Source organism: Ahaetulla prasina, chromosome 8 (assembly GCF_028640845.1).
Source record: "Ahaetulla prasina isolate Xishuangbanna chromosome 8, ASM2864084v1, whole genome shotgun sequence".
Classification (NCBI taxonomy): domain Eukaryota; kingdom Metazoa; phylum Chordata; class Lepidosauria; order Squamata; family Colubridae; genus Ahaetulla; species Ahaetulla prasina.
In genome coordinates, this window is record NC_080546.1 from 28,295,270 (window position 1) to 28,312,735 (window position 17,466).

The 17,466-nt window shown below is 40.6% G+C and overlaps 2 protein-coding genes across 8 annotated transcripts in view; one reads left to right on the forward strand and one right to left on the reverse strand.

Moving 5' to 3' along the window:
- HADH (hydroxyacyl-CoA dehydrogenase) overlaps nt 1–9,120 on the forward strand; it is a 30,992-nt gene extending 21,872 nt beyond the window's left edge. Inside the window, exons 5-8 of the mRNA XM_058193263.1 lie at nt 1,752–1,841; nt 2,838–2,910; nt 7,716–7,832; nt 8,704–9,120. Of these exons, the coding sequence (XP_058049246.1) occupies nt 1,752–1,841; nt 2,838–2,910; nt 7,716–7,832; nt 8,704–8,822 (399 nt within the window). The 3' untranslated portion in view covers nt 8,823–9,120. The remainder of the gene's footprint in view (nt 1–1,751; nt 1,842–2,837; nt 2,911–7,715; nt 7,833–8,703) is intronic.
- Nucleotides 9,121–13,863: 4,743 nt separating this feature from the next.
- The window catches only part of LEF1 (lymphoid enhancer binding factor 1), a 117,052-nt gene continuing 113,449 nt past the window's right edge, over nt 13,864–17,466 (reverse strand). For all 7 annotated transcript variants that reach the window (XM_058193283.1, XM_058193282.1, XM_058193288.1 and 4 more), the window contains one exon: nt 13,864–14,998. In XM_058193283.1, the coding sequence (XP_058049266.1) occupies nt 14,919–14,998 (80 nt within the window). In that variant the 3' untranslated portion in view covers nt 13,864–14,918. The remainder of the gene's footprint in view (nt 14,999–17,466) is intronic.

The following is a 17,466-nucleotide window of genomic DNA, read 5'->3' on the forward strand; positions in this document are numbered from 1 at the left end:
GCGTACCCGAAAGACCACAGGTAGCCAGTGCAGACTGCGCAGGAGCGGTGTTACCCGGGAGCAACGAGGAGCTCCCTCGATCACCCGCGGAGCTTCATTCTGGACTAACTGGAGTCCCCGGGTGCACTTCAGGGGTAGCCCCATGTAGAGAGCATTGCAATAATCCAGACGGGAAGTGACGAGAGCATGAGTGACCGTGCATAAGGCATCCCGGTCCAGAAAGGGACGCAACTGATGGACCAGGCGAACCTGGTAAAAGGCTCTCCTGGAGACGGCCGCCAAATGATCTGTAAACGACAGCCATCCATCCAGGAGAACGCCTAAGTTGCGTACCCTCTCTGTTGGGGCCAGTGACTCGCCCCCAACAGACAGCCGTGGTTTTGTTAATATGATTTATTGGGTTAGGGATTTTCTGTCTTCACTGTGAGTTGTATTGTGTTGGTGGGGGGTGCAGTGAGGGAGCTTAACCAGTCTCATTGTACGTATGTTCTGCACTGACAATAAAGATTTGAAATTGAAATTGAACAACGGCACTGAAAAAAGTGACCTATTACCCTTTTTCACACTTATGACCGATGCAGTTATCCCCATGGTCACATGATCAAATTTCAGATGCTTGGCAATTGGTTCATATTTATGACGACTGCAGTGTCCTGATGTCATGTGATCACCTTTGGGACTTTCTGACAAGCAAAGTCAATGGGGAAGCCGGTGCAAATGCAATGTAACAAACGTAACAAATGCAATGATTCACTTAACAACCATGGCAAGAAAAGTCATAAAATGGGACAAACCCATTTAACAAATGTTGGAGAAGTGTTGGAAAAGAAGTTCCTTGTCATTAAACTATAGGTGGTCCTTGACTTACGACCATGATTGAGCCCAAAATTTCTGTTGTTAAGTGAGATATTTGTTAAGTGAGTTTTGCCTCATTTTACGACATTTCTTGCCACAGTTGTTAAGTGAATCACCACAGTTAATAAGTTAGTAACCTGGTTGCTAAGGGAATCTGACTTCCCCATTGATTTTGCTTGTCAAAAGGTCGCAAAAGGGGATCACATGACTTTAGGACATAGCAACAGTCATAAGTATGAGTCAGTTGCCGTGGATCTGAATTTTGATCACATGGTCATGGGGATGCTACAAAGGTCGTAAAGAGTGGAAAACGGTCATAAGTCACTTTTTTCAGTGCCGATGTAACTTTGAACGGACACTAAATGAATTGTTGTTAAATCAAGGACTACCTGCACTTGAGTTTTAAAGAAATGTAGTCTGATTTGGGGGGGGAAAGGGGGATGCGGTGGCTCAGTGGCTTAGACTCTGAGCTTGTCGATCGAAAGGTTGGCAGTTCAGCGGTTCGAATCCCTAGTGCCGCGTAATGGGGTGAGCTCCCGTTACTTGTGCCAGCTTCTGCCAACCTAGCAGTTCGAAAGCATGTAAAAAATGCAAGTAGAAAAATAGGGACCATCTTTGGTGGGAAGGTAACAGCGTTCCGTGCACCTTTTGCATTTAGTCATACCGACCACATGACCACGGAGATGTCTTCTGACAGCAGTGGCTCTTCGGCTTTGAAACGGAGATGAGCACCGCCTCCTATAGTCGGGAACAACTAGCATATATGTGCGAGGGGAACCTTTACCTTTACCTTTTAGTCTGATTTGGTTCATCTCTCTCCTGCACTATGGTATTGTATGAAATTGTTTTTGAGATTGAGGAAAGTCCCTTCACCTTGATAGTGTCTTTGCTGCTAGGTTATCAAGACGCCGATGACGAGCCAGAAGACTTTTGAGTCTCTCATGGATTTCAGCAGAGCAGTTGGGAAAAATCCAATATCGTGCAAGGCAAGTTTATCTCAGAATAATAGTGCAGTAGGTTCACACCTGGCCATTGTGAGGATTTTTCACCTTTATCTCAGTTTGGAAGCCCATTTTTTGGATGCCAAACTACCCACCACCTAAGATGGAGGGATATAACATACCATAGTTACAGACTATTTTAAGAAGACTTTGGTTTCAGTCTAACACGAACCTGGCCTTATTTCCTCTTTTTTCCCCCCATATACAGTCATGGCAAGTTGATAGTAGCCATCTGTATATGTAACAAAAAGAGTAAGTAACACTATTTGTTTATAGAGGCAGTCCTTGCTTACCAGACCTAATGGGGGCATGCATTTCCATCTTTAAGCAAAGGTTATTAAGCAGAACATATTATGACTATGCCACCTACCAATGGCTGTTTTGATAGTCCCAGTTGTGGCTGTTGGGCAAGGGCCATGTTGTTAGGTGAGGACCTCCTGCTTTTCCTGACCTACCACATTCCTGCCTCATTTGCTGCTGCTTCGGTTCTGACCATCTATCTCTCTCCTGCACTCCACCCCCTCTACCTATCCCTACCGCCCCCCCTGCTCTCCCCAGCTGGCTTTCATAGTCTTCTTCCTCCTGCTTTTGAGATGCGCCCAGCCTCTTCAGGAGGCCAGAAATGGGGGGGGGGGGAGAAGAGCTTGGGATGGGGGAATGGCAGGGGTAGGCAGAGAACTGCCAAAAGGACAAAGATGGGGGAGAGACAGGTGGGTGGGGAGAGCTGAAGTACATACTATAGCTGTAAATGAGCTGGACTGCCAAGCACCCAAATTTTGATCAGCAGAGGGTGCTGCGACAACCATAACTTGGAGAACTGTCCATAACTACCATTCGTTTAGCAATAGCTTGGCAAAACAACACAACTTTGAATGCTTATTGAATGAAGAATCGTTAAGTGGGGGACTGCCAGTAATATTTATATTGTAATTTATATAGGGATCTCTTTTGACCATAAATCCTGGTGTGTTTTTTTCATAGGATACTCCTGGCTTCGTTGTGAATCGACTTCTTGTGCCTTACCTGATGGAAGCAGTTCGGCTTTTTGAGAGGGGTAAAATTGTAGAAAATTGTCAACCTACCCACATGCATGTACATCTCCACCAATATTTCAGTAGCCCCCAGCTTGCCTGTTTTTGTTCTTGTTTTTTATCCGATAGCTGACTATGGTTTTTGTGAGAATTAAAGGGTTCAGTTGAGCAGGCTTTTCTTGTGCCTGCTGCCTCTTTTCACTTCCATGTCTTCCACGCCCAGTATGACTTTACGTCCGTCACATAAGTCAGTCACTCTCTTTCGCAGCCCAACCCACGTCAGAGAGTTGTTGTGGGGAAAAGTGGAAGAAGAAGGTATGTTCGCTGCCTTGACTTATTTGCAAAAATAATAAAGGTGGGTTACAAATATCTATCATATTTTTCAGAGTATAAGACGTACCTTTTTCCCCAAAAAAAGAGGATGAAAATCTGGATGTGTCTTATACTCTGAATGTAGCCCCGCCCAGCTTCTCAAATGGAGGTTTCAGAGACTGAAAAAAGCATCAAAAATGAAGCTTCAGAAATGAAGCCCCCAAACAGCTTCAGAAAAGAAGCCCCCAAACAGCTTCAGAAAAGAAGCCCCCAAACAGAACTTCAGAAAAGAAGCCCCCAAACAGAGCTTTGGAGGCTTTTTTTCTGAAGTTCTGTTTCAAAGGCTTTCAGAGGCAGAAAAAAAAGCAAAAAAAAAGCAAGGCACAGAGCTCCCAACCATGGAATCTGTTGCTAAAATTCACCTCTGGGAACAGCTGATGGGGGGTATTCCGGGAGGCCAATCCACCTGCCAATCAGGTTTTTTCTTATTTTCCTCCCCAAAAACTAAGGTGCGTTATATACTCTGGTGCATCTTATACTCCGAAAAATACAGTAAATAAAATATGTATTTTTCTAAGAATAAAAAGGCCAAATCAGGTAACATTTAGCCATTTCCGTAGTTTTCAGACTATGTAAGATTATTTTAAGGATTCTTGGTGTATCTTAGATCCACTTAGATACTGATCCAGTACAAAGTAACTTCTAGAAGAGATACTAATAGTGTTTGGATGTATGAGAACCTCAAACTATTCTATTCCTTGATAAGTTGGTACCCTTCACAGTATGATGTCTTTCATCCACACTAGACCCAAACTAAGGAGGTCTTTGCAAAGCCCCCGGGAGAAATCCTAGAATGAAGTTACCTTATTTAGGAGTCTTCCATTGTTTTCATAGAGATAGACCCTTCAAACAGCTCACTAGTTCATGTAGTAGGAATTACTGTGTCTAGTGTAGCTGAACAAAACCTTACATTCACAACTATTTCCAAACAAAAGCTATTCAGTCTGGCAATTGACCAAAATATGCATGTTCCAGGCAGAATTGTATGTTTGGGGAAGAGCAGGGAAAAAGCCAAGGACGGCAACAGATGATCAGCCCCCTCAATCTTTCCATCTCTTTACTTTTCCTATCTTCCTGTAGCTTTCATTTCCAAAATCCTTGTGTCAGGGTTCCAAGGAACACGCCCAATAAAGCTCTGAGGCTTGAGGTTCCTCAAAGTTCCAATTTATTAGAGATATCATGTTGGCACAGCTGGGAAAACCCGAAACTGAAAGCTTCCAAGTTTTCCACACCTAGTTGACAGTTCACAGCCCTGCCCCACACCCACAAGTTCATCACATTGTCCAATCAACTCTTCACAGTAAATTGGATACAATCTTCAGGAAGTCTCCATCAGACCCAGGCAAAAGTCCTTGAATACAGAATGTTGTTATGACTGACTTTCTATTGCTCCAACAACCCCCTCCCAACTTCCCCATCTAAAATATGTGGCAGTTAAGAAGCAAAAAAGAAACTTGTCTTCAAAACTGACATCTTGTCTTCAAGGTTATCATATCCAACCCGCCCATCCACTTCCCTGATCTTCCCATTACTTCCTTTCCCTGCCTCCCTTTAGTATCTATGATACTCAGCCATCCTGCTCCCACCAGAATCTTTCCTGAGGGGAGGCACTGGGCAGATTCCGAATTGGGGAAGCAACCTGTTGCCACGTTTGAAGTAAAGATATTGACACAAATCTGGAACAATCAAAATGTTCCTGATTATGTTTCTGTTGAGCAGCAGTGCACCCAGAATTGTTTGGCAAAATACATTTTCCATTTTGTGTACATCCCTAAGATACCTCTTTCAAATTTCTGTTTAAATGACAATGAGCGCAAAAAATTCATTTCATATCCTTCCAGCCAATTTTGTTATGTAGGATAATGGGTCTTCTGTAGCTGCTGGTTTTTTTTTCTTTTTAATAAAAGCCCTCTCCATCTCCCATTTCCAAAAGCTTCTAGTGACATTAGGGAAATAGATTACATTCTGGTGATTATTGCTGGAATTGAAAGTATAATTAGCTTTTTATGTTACTAGAAAAATCCATATTAAAATTATAGCTGCAATACTGAATGAAGTGAAGTTTCATCTTGCAAGAGGTTGACCTGAAAGTGCTGAACCCAGTGAGATTGTGAGCATACAAACAAACAAACAAAAGGATGATGGGGTTTTCTAGCCTTGGAATAGGTTAACTGATGTCAACTGAACTAGAATAGAACAAAGGTCTTAGTTTTTTTAAGGTGGATCCCCATGACTTCATTCCAAAATTATCACAAAACTGTCTTGAGGAGTGCCTTTTGGGAAAAATGGAGGATTCCTAACTTTGAATGAATTTTTACTCAACTTTCTGGCAATTTTAGTGCCCTCCAGGTATTTCAGAGGTGGGCTTCAGCTGGTTTGGACCGGTTTGGGTGAACCGGGTTTTAAATTTTTGCGCAGTTCAGAGAACTGGCTAATAGCACCGGTGGCTGTCCCTGCTCCTCCCAGTCACTCCTTATCTCGCCTCGCCCACCCTGGCCATGGCATAGCCTGCTGTTATCTGGCTCCCTTGCTCACTAGTTCGCTTGCCTTGACCATGTGACTCCCGTGGCCCAGCCCACTTGCCTGCCTTCACCTCGGCCTCCCACGTGGCCCAGTTACCTGCTGAGCCTTCCTTCACCATTCTCCACTGCCTCCCACGCCTGCCTGCCTGTCTGGTGAGCCTTCCTTTGCCTCTTTGCCGTCGCGAGCGGCTTGTTACAGGGCCATCCCCTGGCCTGTTACAGGCCGAAATGGAGAGTTCCAGGGCCCGATCTGCCCTCCCGGGTCCCGTCCGGGCCTTCCTAGGGCTCCCTCAGCCTCTTACAGGCTGAAATGGAAGTCCACACACTTGGAGAGCAGCCAGGATAGGGAAGATGTGTTCTGTTTGTTGACATGTTGATGGAAATATGGGATAATAAGGATAATTATTGTCCTTTTCTTTCAAACCTAAAAGTCAGTTAACTCTTGAAGTAAGCCGTGTGTTCTTCAAAGCAAGCATGGCTGCTATATAAAGAGCTAAAGAGAACTTTCCTTTCTGTAACTACTCAGGATTAAGCTCCCTTTTATGACTGTCTGCTATTAAGAATATTATTTCAAACATTTTGTTTGGAAGGCAGCCTTTCCACTTTGCAGATAAAAGACTTCCATTATCAAGATCCTGTAAATATATTTTAGATATTAAATGCTTCCTTTGTAGATCTTATAAGTGTTTTCATCTTGTGAAGCAAGATTAGCTGTATTTCTTGCTTATCCATCAACAAATATTGCTAATTACTCCTCAAAGGCAGAATAAGAAGAAATTAGTAATTTTTTTTAAAGCAAAGGACTGGTTTTGTATTAAAAAAAAATTCTCTAAAATATTGTCATATAAAATGCTTCAACAAAATGTTGCATTCCAAATTTAACCAGCCATTATATTTGCGCAACTGGGTGGGTTTATTTTCTGATTTGAAACTTTTACATTTATTGAACTTCATTTAATGGTAGTCCTTGAATCCAGCTATTGCTTTGACTTTAAATGCTATATAAGAAGAAATTGAAACACATATATTCGAATGATTATTATAAGAAATGGGGTAGCAACTAATCAAAAAAATGTTTTAATTGTCAGATTATACTGGCAATGTTTTATGGTTTAATGTGGTTTTCTTCTGCCCCCCCACAAATGTGGAATAGATAAAAGCTCTGACAGACTGTTTTCCAAAATTTTACTTTGCTGAGAACATTTTCTTCACTAAGGTAGAAAGCTTGCGGGCCACATCCTGCCAACATTTGGTAAAATATGAGAAGGTTAACAAAAAAAGAACAAAAATGCTTATGATAAAATAAATATGGGTAATATGTCTCCATTATTCAGAGGACAAAGCCTCTAACTGTCAGACCTGGAAAAAAACGGTGTATCCTGTATGAGCAGGGGGTTGGAGTAGATGACCTCCAAGGTCGCTTCCAACTTTTTACTGTTACCTGTTACCTTGTAGATCAACCATGCAGTTGCCATTGGAATGATTTAATGTATGTAGTGAACTCCAGACTAGAAGTGGAAATCTGTAATACTCACTTTCTTGATGACTCTTATTCTTGCCATTGGAATGCATGAGACTTATTCCTTAGAGACACTACTTGGTAGCTAGGAAATATACTCAAATGGAATCCATTTTGAACTATGGGTACCAACAAGCAGCTTTTCTATTGGGTGCATCTCTGGGTCACAGTTTTGGGGACTTTTGTGATATAACCAGTCAATGCCTTAGTCAAGGCTCTTCTGGAAAACTGCTGATTTACTAGAATATTGATTTTGAGTCGTGCTGTGTTACGTAATGCTATAAACTTTATTCTTGTTCACCGACCAGAGTCACTTGTATTGATACGGGCAGCTATATAAATTTGACTGATAAATAAAATAAATGAAAGAAGAGAGCTAGAATTCTGCCAATTCAACTGTCAATCTTTTGTCTAGGAGATGCATCAAAGGAAGATATTGATGTTGCTATGAAACTTGGAGCAGGTTATCCTATGGGCCCATTTGAACTCTTAGACTATGTCGGCTTAGATACCAGTAAATTCATTATGGATGGTATGTATATCATAAGTTCTGTTTAAAAATCTAAAAACAGTCACGCTGGGTAAAAAATTATTTGTTTTTTATGGCGATGTTTCACACAGTGCCCTAATGCAACAAATGGGATCGGTTTGTCTATGCTTTCTATTTTGACATAGTTTTTATAACTCTTGAACCAGCAGCAAGGGGCAGGCAGGCTTGACTGGCCAATACAACAGAACATAAAACATGAGAACCCTAAAATATTTCTTATATTTTTTTAAAAAGTATTATGAATAATCTGAGATTTGTTATGTAAAAAATTCTCAGAAAAAAAGATTAATGATCCAATTCCTACCTTGAAAACCATTCCCTTTATTATTTTGACCTCCCAATTTGTCTATAGGATTAGGTTAACTAACTTAATCTTAACTAGCAACTTGAAAATAGTCATCTTTAAAAGGGTTGCAATATTTTAAGTGAAATTCTCTTGTTGCTTTGCATACAAATATGACAGCCAGCTTTATCGCTTTATTAAAAACGTAATTAGTTGAGAGTGAAGAGGTTTGAAAAATATGGAAGTATCTGTGATACATTGGAGTGGTGCGGTGGCCTAGAAGTTTAGCTCTCACCTCACAATCAGGAGGCTGTAAGTTTGATCCTAGGTAGAGGCAGATATTTCTCTCTCTGAGAAGAGAGAGAATGAAAATATATCTGCTGAACAAAACTCCACATTGGTAACAGGAAGAGCATCCGGCCAGTAAACGCTCTGCTAGCTCCATTCAGTTGCCCAGATTCCACCCCGCAAGGGATTACGAGGTTGTTAAAAGAAGATGATGATAAGTATATGTGATACATTATCAGATTGAGGTGTTAATGCCTGTATGTTTTCCCTCCCCTCAATTAGGATGGCATTCATTGGAACCGGACAATCCTCTCTTTGCTCCAAGCCAACTTCTAAATCAGTTGGTAGAGGAGAAGAAACTTGGAAAGAAGACCGGTGAAGGATTTTACAAATACAAATGAACTTTGCAACGTGCCATGTTTTTCTGATACGCATAAGGAAAGCTGCTGAGCATTTCCATACAGCATTTGTAATACTGCTCAACCAGGGCCATAAAAACCAGTCAGTGCTGTATCTTGATTATAAAGGCTGAGCAATTTATTTCCACAATGTGGTCTTATGATATTTTAAATCACTGGGATTTATTGGGAGCTTTACACATTGAAGTGCCTTTTTTTTTGGATCTAAATACATCTCAGGTTTAGAATCCTGCATCCAACTAGTAGAAATTTTAATATGAATAAAATACTTCAAAATATAGGATTGCTTTCATTTTTCCCTCCCAGCAGGTGGCAGTGTAAAAGCAGAGTATGTATTAACGTTTTCCATTTTAGCCGATAACACTTTATTCAGTAATAAATTATACTCATTTAGATTAATGTACAGCTACATTCAGCATATATACCATATAGTCTTTCTTTTTATGCCTTTGTATATCAATCAATTTGCATGTTTTTGTCTTCATCACATAACACAAATTTGCTACAGAATATGAACATCAGTAAGAAGGCTATTTTTTTTAAACAAGGAGAAAGGATGACTTCCATGTTAATATAAAAATACAAAATATAAAAAGATCACCTTAAAATGTAATACTAAATGGTAACTTGTAGGAACTGTTTTGACATTGAAAATCAATACGATACAGTGGTTAAGTCATTGAACTAGCAACAGGAAATACAAGGTTGTATTTCTTCGTAGCCGTGGAAAATCACTCAAGTGGGGTGAGTGGAAAGGAGAGATGAAAAGCTATTTTTGCCATTTGAACTTGTGGAGAAAAATACAGGTTATAAAACTCTAATTAATGATGTTCTGTACTAGGACAGAGTAATAGTATTGCCCTTAATGGTTGAGAAACTGCCTTCAGTTCCTCCTCCTGGTGTGCTCATTAGAATCCTTGGAGTATCTTAATGTAGATTTAAATTTGGGAAAATCTTGACTTAAATAAAAAAATAAGACTTGACGCTAAATACTAAGTATTGAATTTGTATGATTCTCTTAGTATTGTTCGGAATTTGTTAAGGTAAATGTTCCTCTCGCACATACGTGCTAGTCGTTCCCGACTCTAGGGGGCTTATCTCCGTTTCAAAGCTGAAGAGCCAGTGCTGTCCAAAGACATCTCTGTGGTCATGTGGCCGGCATGACTCAACGGCAAAGGCACAACGAACACTGTTACTTTCCCACCAAAGGTGGTCCCTATTTTTCTACTTGCATTTTTTAAAGTGCTTTCGAACTGTTAGGCTGGCAGAAGCTGGCACAAGTAACGGGAGCTCATCCCGTTACGCGGCACTAGGGATTCGAACCATTGAAGTGCCGACCTTTCGATTAACAAGCTCAGCATCTTAGCCACTGATCCACCATGTCCCTTATTAAATAGCAATCATATTTATTGAAGCAAAACTGTTATTAGCTACTTAGATCTTAGGGTGAAATGCACTCAAAATAGTACTGGCTGGAACTTAAAACACTGTCTCATTTATTTTTCTTGATCCACTTTTTTTGCATAGAATTGCAGACAGGAAAGCAGTGAGGTCATTCAGGGCACTGCAAGGAATAAAATGCCATAAAGGGAAACTAGAGCAGTGATTTACAACCTTTCTGGCTCCATGGACCAGCAGAAGGGGGCGGGGGGGGGCAACAACAGCAGGTGAGGGAAAGGATAGTTTTGTGCTAGCAACCTAGCTCTCTCGCATGTGCAAATGACATTTTACACATTTGTGCGGCCCAGTTCCCAACAGGCTGCGGACCGGTACCAGTCTGCAGCCCAGGGATTAGAGAATGGGGCTCTACTGTTGGGTGTAGTTGAAGACCAGATACATCCTACGCATCCTATGTTCTTTTCTAAGATCAAGAGTGTGTATTGCTCAACTACCTGGAAGTTGTTCATACTACAAAGAAATGATAAATCAAGATTAAGTCTATTGGTGGAGTTGTCGGGTTAAGTCACAACCTGCAGTTCTCAGCACTCTGCACAGATGTTCAACAAAAAGAAATCGAATGAGGGAAACTTGTAATATGTACAAATATTTAAAAAGATTATTATATCTTCTTTCTACAAAGGTAATTTGAAGGCTGAAAGGCATTTTTTTTGCCAGTGAATCCACACTGCAGCATAACTTAAAATGCAAGAACAGACAAAGATGAGGCATATTTGAACTTCACCAAAGAGCCCCCAAAAATGGCCAGCTGTAGACTGAGAAGCTTATCCAGCATCTATAGTTCATAGTGCTTCAGTTGAAAAACAATTGTGCCACTCCGCAAGATAATAGCTTGTAGGAGCAATGAAAAAGCTCATCAGAAGTTCCCAGCACAACTCCAGAAATTCCAGTGAAATATGATTCCAGAAAAGAGCAATAATTAAAACATAAGCAGAAACCCAATTGATTCATCAATTTCATATAAATTCAAATGTAAAAATTTTGTTTGATCCACTCCTGTCGTCCTTTTTAAAGAGCAACCTTTGGCTGGAAAAAGCAGAATCATCATCTAAATCAAAAATTAAAGGTTTGGTGGGAAGACTTAAAGCATGGCCCGATTGTGTTGGGAGATGCACTATTATCTCAAAGGACCTGTACTATGCAAAGTAATGGGTTAATTTTAATTTTAGATTACATATCAGCTTTATAAAAACGAATATAGTGAACACTACATTGAAAATTACAACGGAGTACTTTGGGGGTTTCTGGGGCCAAAAATGAAGACCACAAATAGCCCTCTCTCTCAGGATATGTACCTTTAAAGTAAATGAACATGCAGGTCTCAGTACTTGGAATCTTATAAAGTCATTCAGTGGCTGTTGCAACAACTGGATTTAACAATTATGAAATTGTTGCAACAACTGGATTTAACTCGGTAGCTATCACGGGTGTCAAACTCGATCATGTACGCCCGGATTGTGATGTATCACAATGTTTTTTGCCCGGGGTAAAATGCACTTACTTTCACTACCGGATCGCAAATGTGAGCGTGCACGCCTCCTCCACGCAGGTACAGAATCTTCTGCGCATGTGCAGAGGGTCAAAAACGGGACATGATGTCCAGGCAGGTGGGCAGAGCCTCCTGTCGCCGGCCCTACCGGATTGCGCAAGCCGGATACATCCGACTGAATTTCACCACTGTTTTTGCCTTTGCGGAGCTGGGCTGGGCATGGCCTGTGTGTGATGTATCCAGCCTGTGGACTGCCAATTTGACAGGCTTGCTATTTATCATTCCCTATGTTAACAGCTTTATCACCCAATGTTTATTATAAAGGTCTCCTAGTGTCAACCGGTTTAAATCCTTCAATAATAAGACATAACTCAAGGATGTAAAACTCAAGGCCTGGGGACCAGATCCAGCCTGCGGGGTACTTAGATCTGGCCCGCAGGGCTGCCCTTGAAAGCGAAGAACTGCATGCGGCCCTCCCAAACTCCATTTTTACTGGCAGAGGGTTGCAGAAGGCCCTGGCAGCTGAAAACAAAGCTCAGGAGCCTGTTTTTGCAGGCAGAGCACTCAGGCCACCACAGGTGCCCCTAACGGGAGTGACCTCGAGCTGGCCATGACCATGCTGGCCACATCCACCCCAACCTCCCCCCAAGGTCAAACACAACCCTGATGCAGCCCTCTATGAAATCAAATTTGACACCCCTGACATAACTCATTCTTCAGCCCATAAAAACTCAGTTAACATCTATTCTAGATAAAACATCTTACAAAATAATAGCCCTTTTCTCTATAGTAGCATGTCTCAATTTTAGTAACTATAAGATATGTGGATTTCAACCCAAACTCCCCAATTGGGATATTGAAATCCACACACATTAGAGTTGCTAAGGTTAAGAAATCCCAAAGGTGCCTTTCCAAAAGATAACTGGGCTTTCTTGGTTTCTTCATTGAAAATGTTTTGCTGCTTATCCAAGAACTGAAGAAGCTTCTTGAATGAGAAGTGAAATATTTCCAAAGAAGAAACCAATAAAGACCAGATGCCTTTTGGAAAAACACCTTTGGGACAACCATGACCTGGATGATTGAGAATCTCCATAGATCTAAGAAACACTGCTCTATAACAGGGGTGTCAAACTCAAGGCCTGCTGGCTGAATCCGGCCTGCAGGGTGTTTAGATCTGGTCTACGGGGCCACCCTGCAAACAGCGAAGGACTGGTCCATGGTGCCTCTCCCAGTGAAAATGTGCATGCAAGGGATCCTCCCAAGCTCAGTTTTCACTGGCAAAGGGTTACAGGAGGCTGTCACAACCAAAAACGAAGCTCGGGAGCCCGTTTTCGCTGGCAGAGCTCTTGGGCCATCATTGGCGCCCCTGACACGAGGGACGTCGAGCTGGCCATGCCCATCTTGGCCCCCCGAGATCAAACAAAACCCTGATGTGGCCTCAATGAAATCGAATTTGACACCCCTGCTAATCTCCCAGAAGGCCCCTGAAAAAAAATAGTTAATATGTAAATGCTTGGTAATATGCAAGAAAAACCTAGAAGCCTGGTTAAGGTTATTATTTATAAGTAGAAGTTACTTAGTGACACAGAACTGGCCATCATATAATAAGAGTAGAATATAGAATTTACCAGTTGGATCAATTTTAAACAACAAAGACATAAAGGCAAACCATGTCTGGCAGAACCTTCATGGTCTTTCCATGAGTGAAAAAAATGGAATTCAATTCAATTACTCAGTTACCACGTGCTTTTTAAGAATTATTGAGTTTAGTGTCAGAGTTGTTTTGCTCTAAATCTTCCATCACTTTTTTCCCCCTTTTTCCTTAGGTGTATCTATTTCTCATAAAAGCAGACATGGGGAGGGGGGCTCCTTTCAGTTGAGGAGGAGGATAATTTTCATCAATAAAAACACTGGATTGCATATTTTTTCTCCCTGCTATGTGGACATACATATTTTCAAAGAGCAGACGCACCACCAAATTATCTTCATCTGGTTCCACTGAACCTGCCACATGAAACAAAGCGAAAGAAACTTAACTTTAACCAAGCCCAAAAAATAAGTATTTTGTAGTTTTATTACAAAGCTTTTATTTTAAAAAAACATGAAAACAACAACAAAAATGCTCAGCACATTAACTCAAATTGGAATGACAAAATATATATTGGTTGTCCATTTTTTTTTTTTTTTTGGCAAAGGCTAGGCCTTAAACTAAAAAAAAACTTGGGTACATCAATGTTCATTTCAACAACTGGCATAAAATCCCACTAAACAGGCTAACAGAAACAGATACAAGTACAGAACATTCGAAGTAATAATAATCCAAGTGCTGGGCTTTAAAAAAAAACAAACCAAGGAAATTCAAATATGTGAGTAGAAGAGTTTACTGAAATCAGATCCAATAAGGTATGTTGCTTTTACACATATAAAGAGATGAAGTGGATCACATGTTTAGTGTACATATACAATGATTTCATCTGTTACAAATAGTTAATTCAAAAACAAAAGGGCTTTATCCTCCAAATGCTTTGTTCTTCTCCAACAGGAAAAAAGAAATCTACTATTATTTAAAAACCTTTTATTAAAAAGAAAACATCTGGGAGGGGATTTCAATGCTTCTTTAAAACCTCAAAGTCAATAAAAATGTACACCAAGGCAATAACTAAAATATAGAAGCATTCAAGTTTATCTTTTTTAGAATCTGAAAACCAAGATTCATCCTCTTGCACCATTAAATAAACCGGATAATGTCTTCCTCAAGAAATTACGTTTTGGTTCCTTCAATGTGAACGGGCAAGATGGAAGCCAGCGCTGCTGCTGCTGCCTTATATCATTCTTTTGACTAAAGCAAAACGAATACAGCTGAACTATTTTGCTGTCGACTCAGCACTGACAACATAGAAGATACAAATGGAGGAGTGTAAGGCGGACTGGAGATACAAAAGGGGGAAGATCTGAAATGCTACTCTTGGCTCTCCATTTTGAGTTGGGCTCGGAATTCTGTGATGGTGAAGGGACATGGCAGTGATTGTCTTTATGGTTCAATGTCTTTAGCAGGGACACCAGGGTAAAATTTGACACCCTTAGACATACTCCTTATATGCCTGTTTACATGAAGGACATCCATGGAGATTTTAACAAGCTTCCATTTCAAGAAGAGGCCCTGATGTCGCTGCCTTCGTCTTGCAAGTTGAGAACGTGTGTCGCTTCCCACCTGCAGAGAACAATACAGTAAACATTTTTTAGAATTGTATATCAAGGTACTTTACTATGTATTATTCATTGGTTTAATTATGCTCTTAATATGTAGGTAATACCTTATATCAAGGTTCCCAACCTCTGATCCACGGCCCAGTACCAGTCTGCAACCCATTGGGAACCGGGCCACATAAGTGGCAGATGAGCACGCGAAGCTCCATTTGCACAAGTGGTGGGCACACACGCAAAACCATTCCCTCCATCCCCAGTACAGCCACTGCTGCTACTGATCCACGGAGTATGAAAGGTTGGAACCACTGCCTTAAACAACCTTCACAATCTAAGCATTATCATGCTGGCTTAGAAATTCTAAGAGTGAAATCCATGCATCTGAAGGGGTTCCAACATGTGGAATGCAAGGCTAGGCAACCTGATTCCTTTCTTACACTGCAACTGCCACAGTGGTGAGTTGCTTCTGGTTTGGTCCGGTTCTTGCGAACCGGTAGTAAAAGTGGCCGGAGACTCCGCCCGCCCACCTGCCTGGACGTCATCATGGGTAATCTGTGTATGCACAGAAGCGTGCACGAGCGAAACAACCTCACACGTGCTCCCATTGCAAACCGGTAGTAAATGTAAGTAGAACCCAGCCCTGAACTGCCAGCTTGCCTGATCATTGGTTACATTGGCCAGATAAGATCTGGAAGACACCTGCATATTTGTTCATATGATTTTGATAAACCTTATAAAGGCAGTTACTCTGCTTTATACAAAAGATGCAACTAGATATTGTCCAATGACAACTTCCAATATATGGAACAAATTAGAATTCATACAAAATTCTAAACAAAAGTGTTAGGAATTCTAGATCCCAAAGCAAATATATATTGTGTATAATGCTTAACGTTAACAATATACAGATGCTCAACAAGGTATTCAATAGAAGACAATGTTGGTTCAAAAGTAAATCTCTATAAACTTTATGAACTAATATCACACTGCACTGAATTCTAAGTAAATGTAATTTTTAAAATGAAAACTCATAACATAGTCCCTCCTAAGAAATACTGTAGTAATGATAGTAAATTCTAGTTCATGATCCAAATGCAGATCACCAGATCCCTGAATTTGGACACTTCGGTTAGGAGGAAAAAATATTTCTAATCACTGAGCAGTTAGAAGGGATCAGCTATCAAATGCAACTACCTACCCAATGCAGGAATCCAAATTAAAACATTTATGATGGATGATACTCCCAATGAAAGGCTCCAATAATATATCAAGGATCTATTATGCTTTTGCCTGAATGAATAGCCACGTTTTTACATAAATATGATTGTAGGTAGTTTAGTTACATAACAGAGCACTTAGCCAAGTAATTTAGATATGATCACTTAGCTGATCTTTCAAATTCGTGATCAAATCCAACACAAAACACTTTAGTTTTAGGATATTGTATTAACATGAATATGATGTTAACCCGAATGTGTTTACTAAATCCATTCACATTACATTTTTACTCTAAGTTTCTAAACACCTGCCAGATGAGGAACTGGAACCCTGACTGCTCTTTAGATGGCCAGATCCTGAAGATGAAACTCAAATACTTTGGCCATCTAATGAGAAGGAAGGACTCACTGGAGAAGAGCCTAATGCTGGGAAAGACTGAGGGCAAAAGAAAGGGACGACAGAGAACAAGGTGGCTGGATGGAGTCACTGAAGCAGTAGGCATGAGCTTAAAGGGATTCTAGAGGATGGTAGAGGACAGGAAGGCCTGGAGGAACATTGTCCATGGGTTGCAATAGGTCAGACATCACTTTGCAACTAATAAAAATAAATATATCGGGAAAATAACTGTTCAAGAACACAAACCCTAAGTTTGTGTTCCTAAAACCATGCTTTTAAGGTTGCAGGATACATTTACCTTATGCACATCCATCACCATGAATAAACATATGATCAATGCAAGGAGGTTATTTTGCAGAGGTCTTATTATATTTTACTATTTCTTCACATTAAATCTTCCGAACCTTTGAAAAAGCAGGCCCCGGTATCCTCTGGGGAAGAAAACCACTCATTCAACTGCAGTGGTGTGGATCTGACTTACCTAATTCTAATTTCATCGTAAAATTATCTTATAATAACTATTTTGAAAAGCCTCATCAGTTTCTGTCTTTAAAAAAAAATGCCCGAGAAGAGAAGGGGATCAAAGGAAACCATGAAGGACTTTCTTTTTCAAGGAGGACAGAGAAAAGGCCAAGCAAAAAAGCAAAGAAACCACTGGAAAGAGAGCACCCTGCAGATTTATATTTATTTTAGGCCTTTTCATCCCAGATTTTCAAAGGTTTGGTCCAGGTTGCTCTTCCTGGGAAGGTTTTCCTTTCAGTCTTACATTAAAACATTCTGTTTCCTGTTGAGGAATAGCCTTCAGGCACCAAGCCAGTAGTTCACGGCACAAGCAGAGCAATTCAGAGCAATTCTCCATTA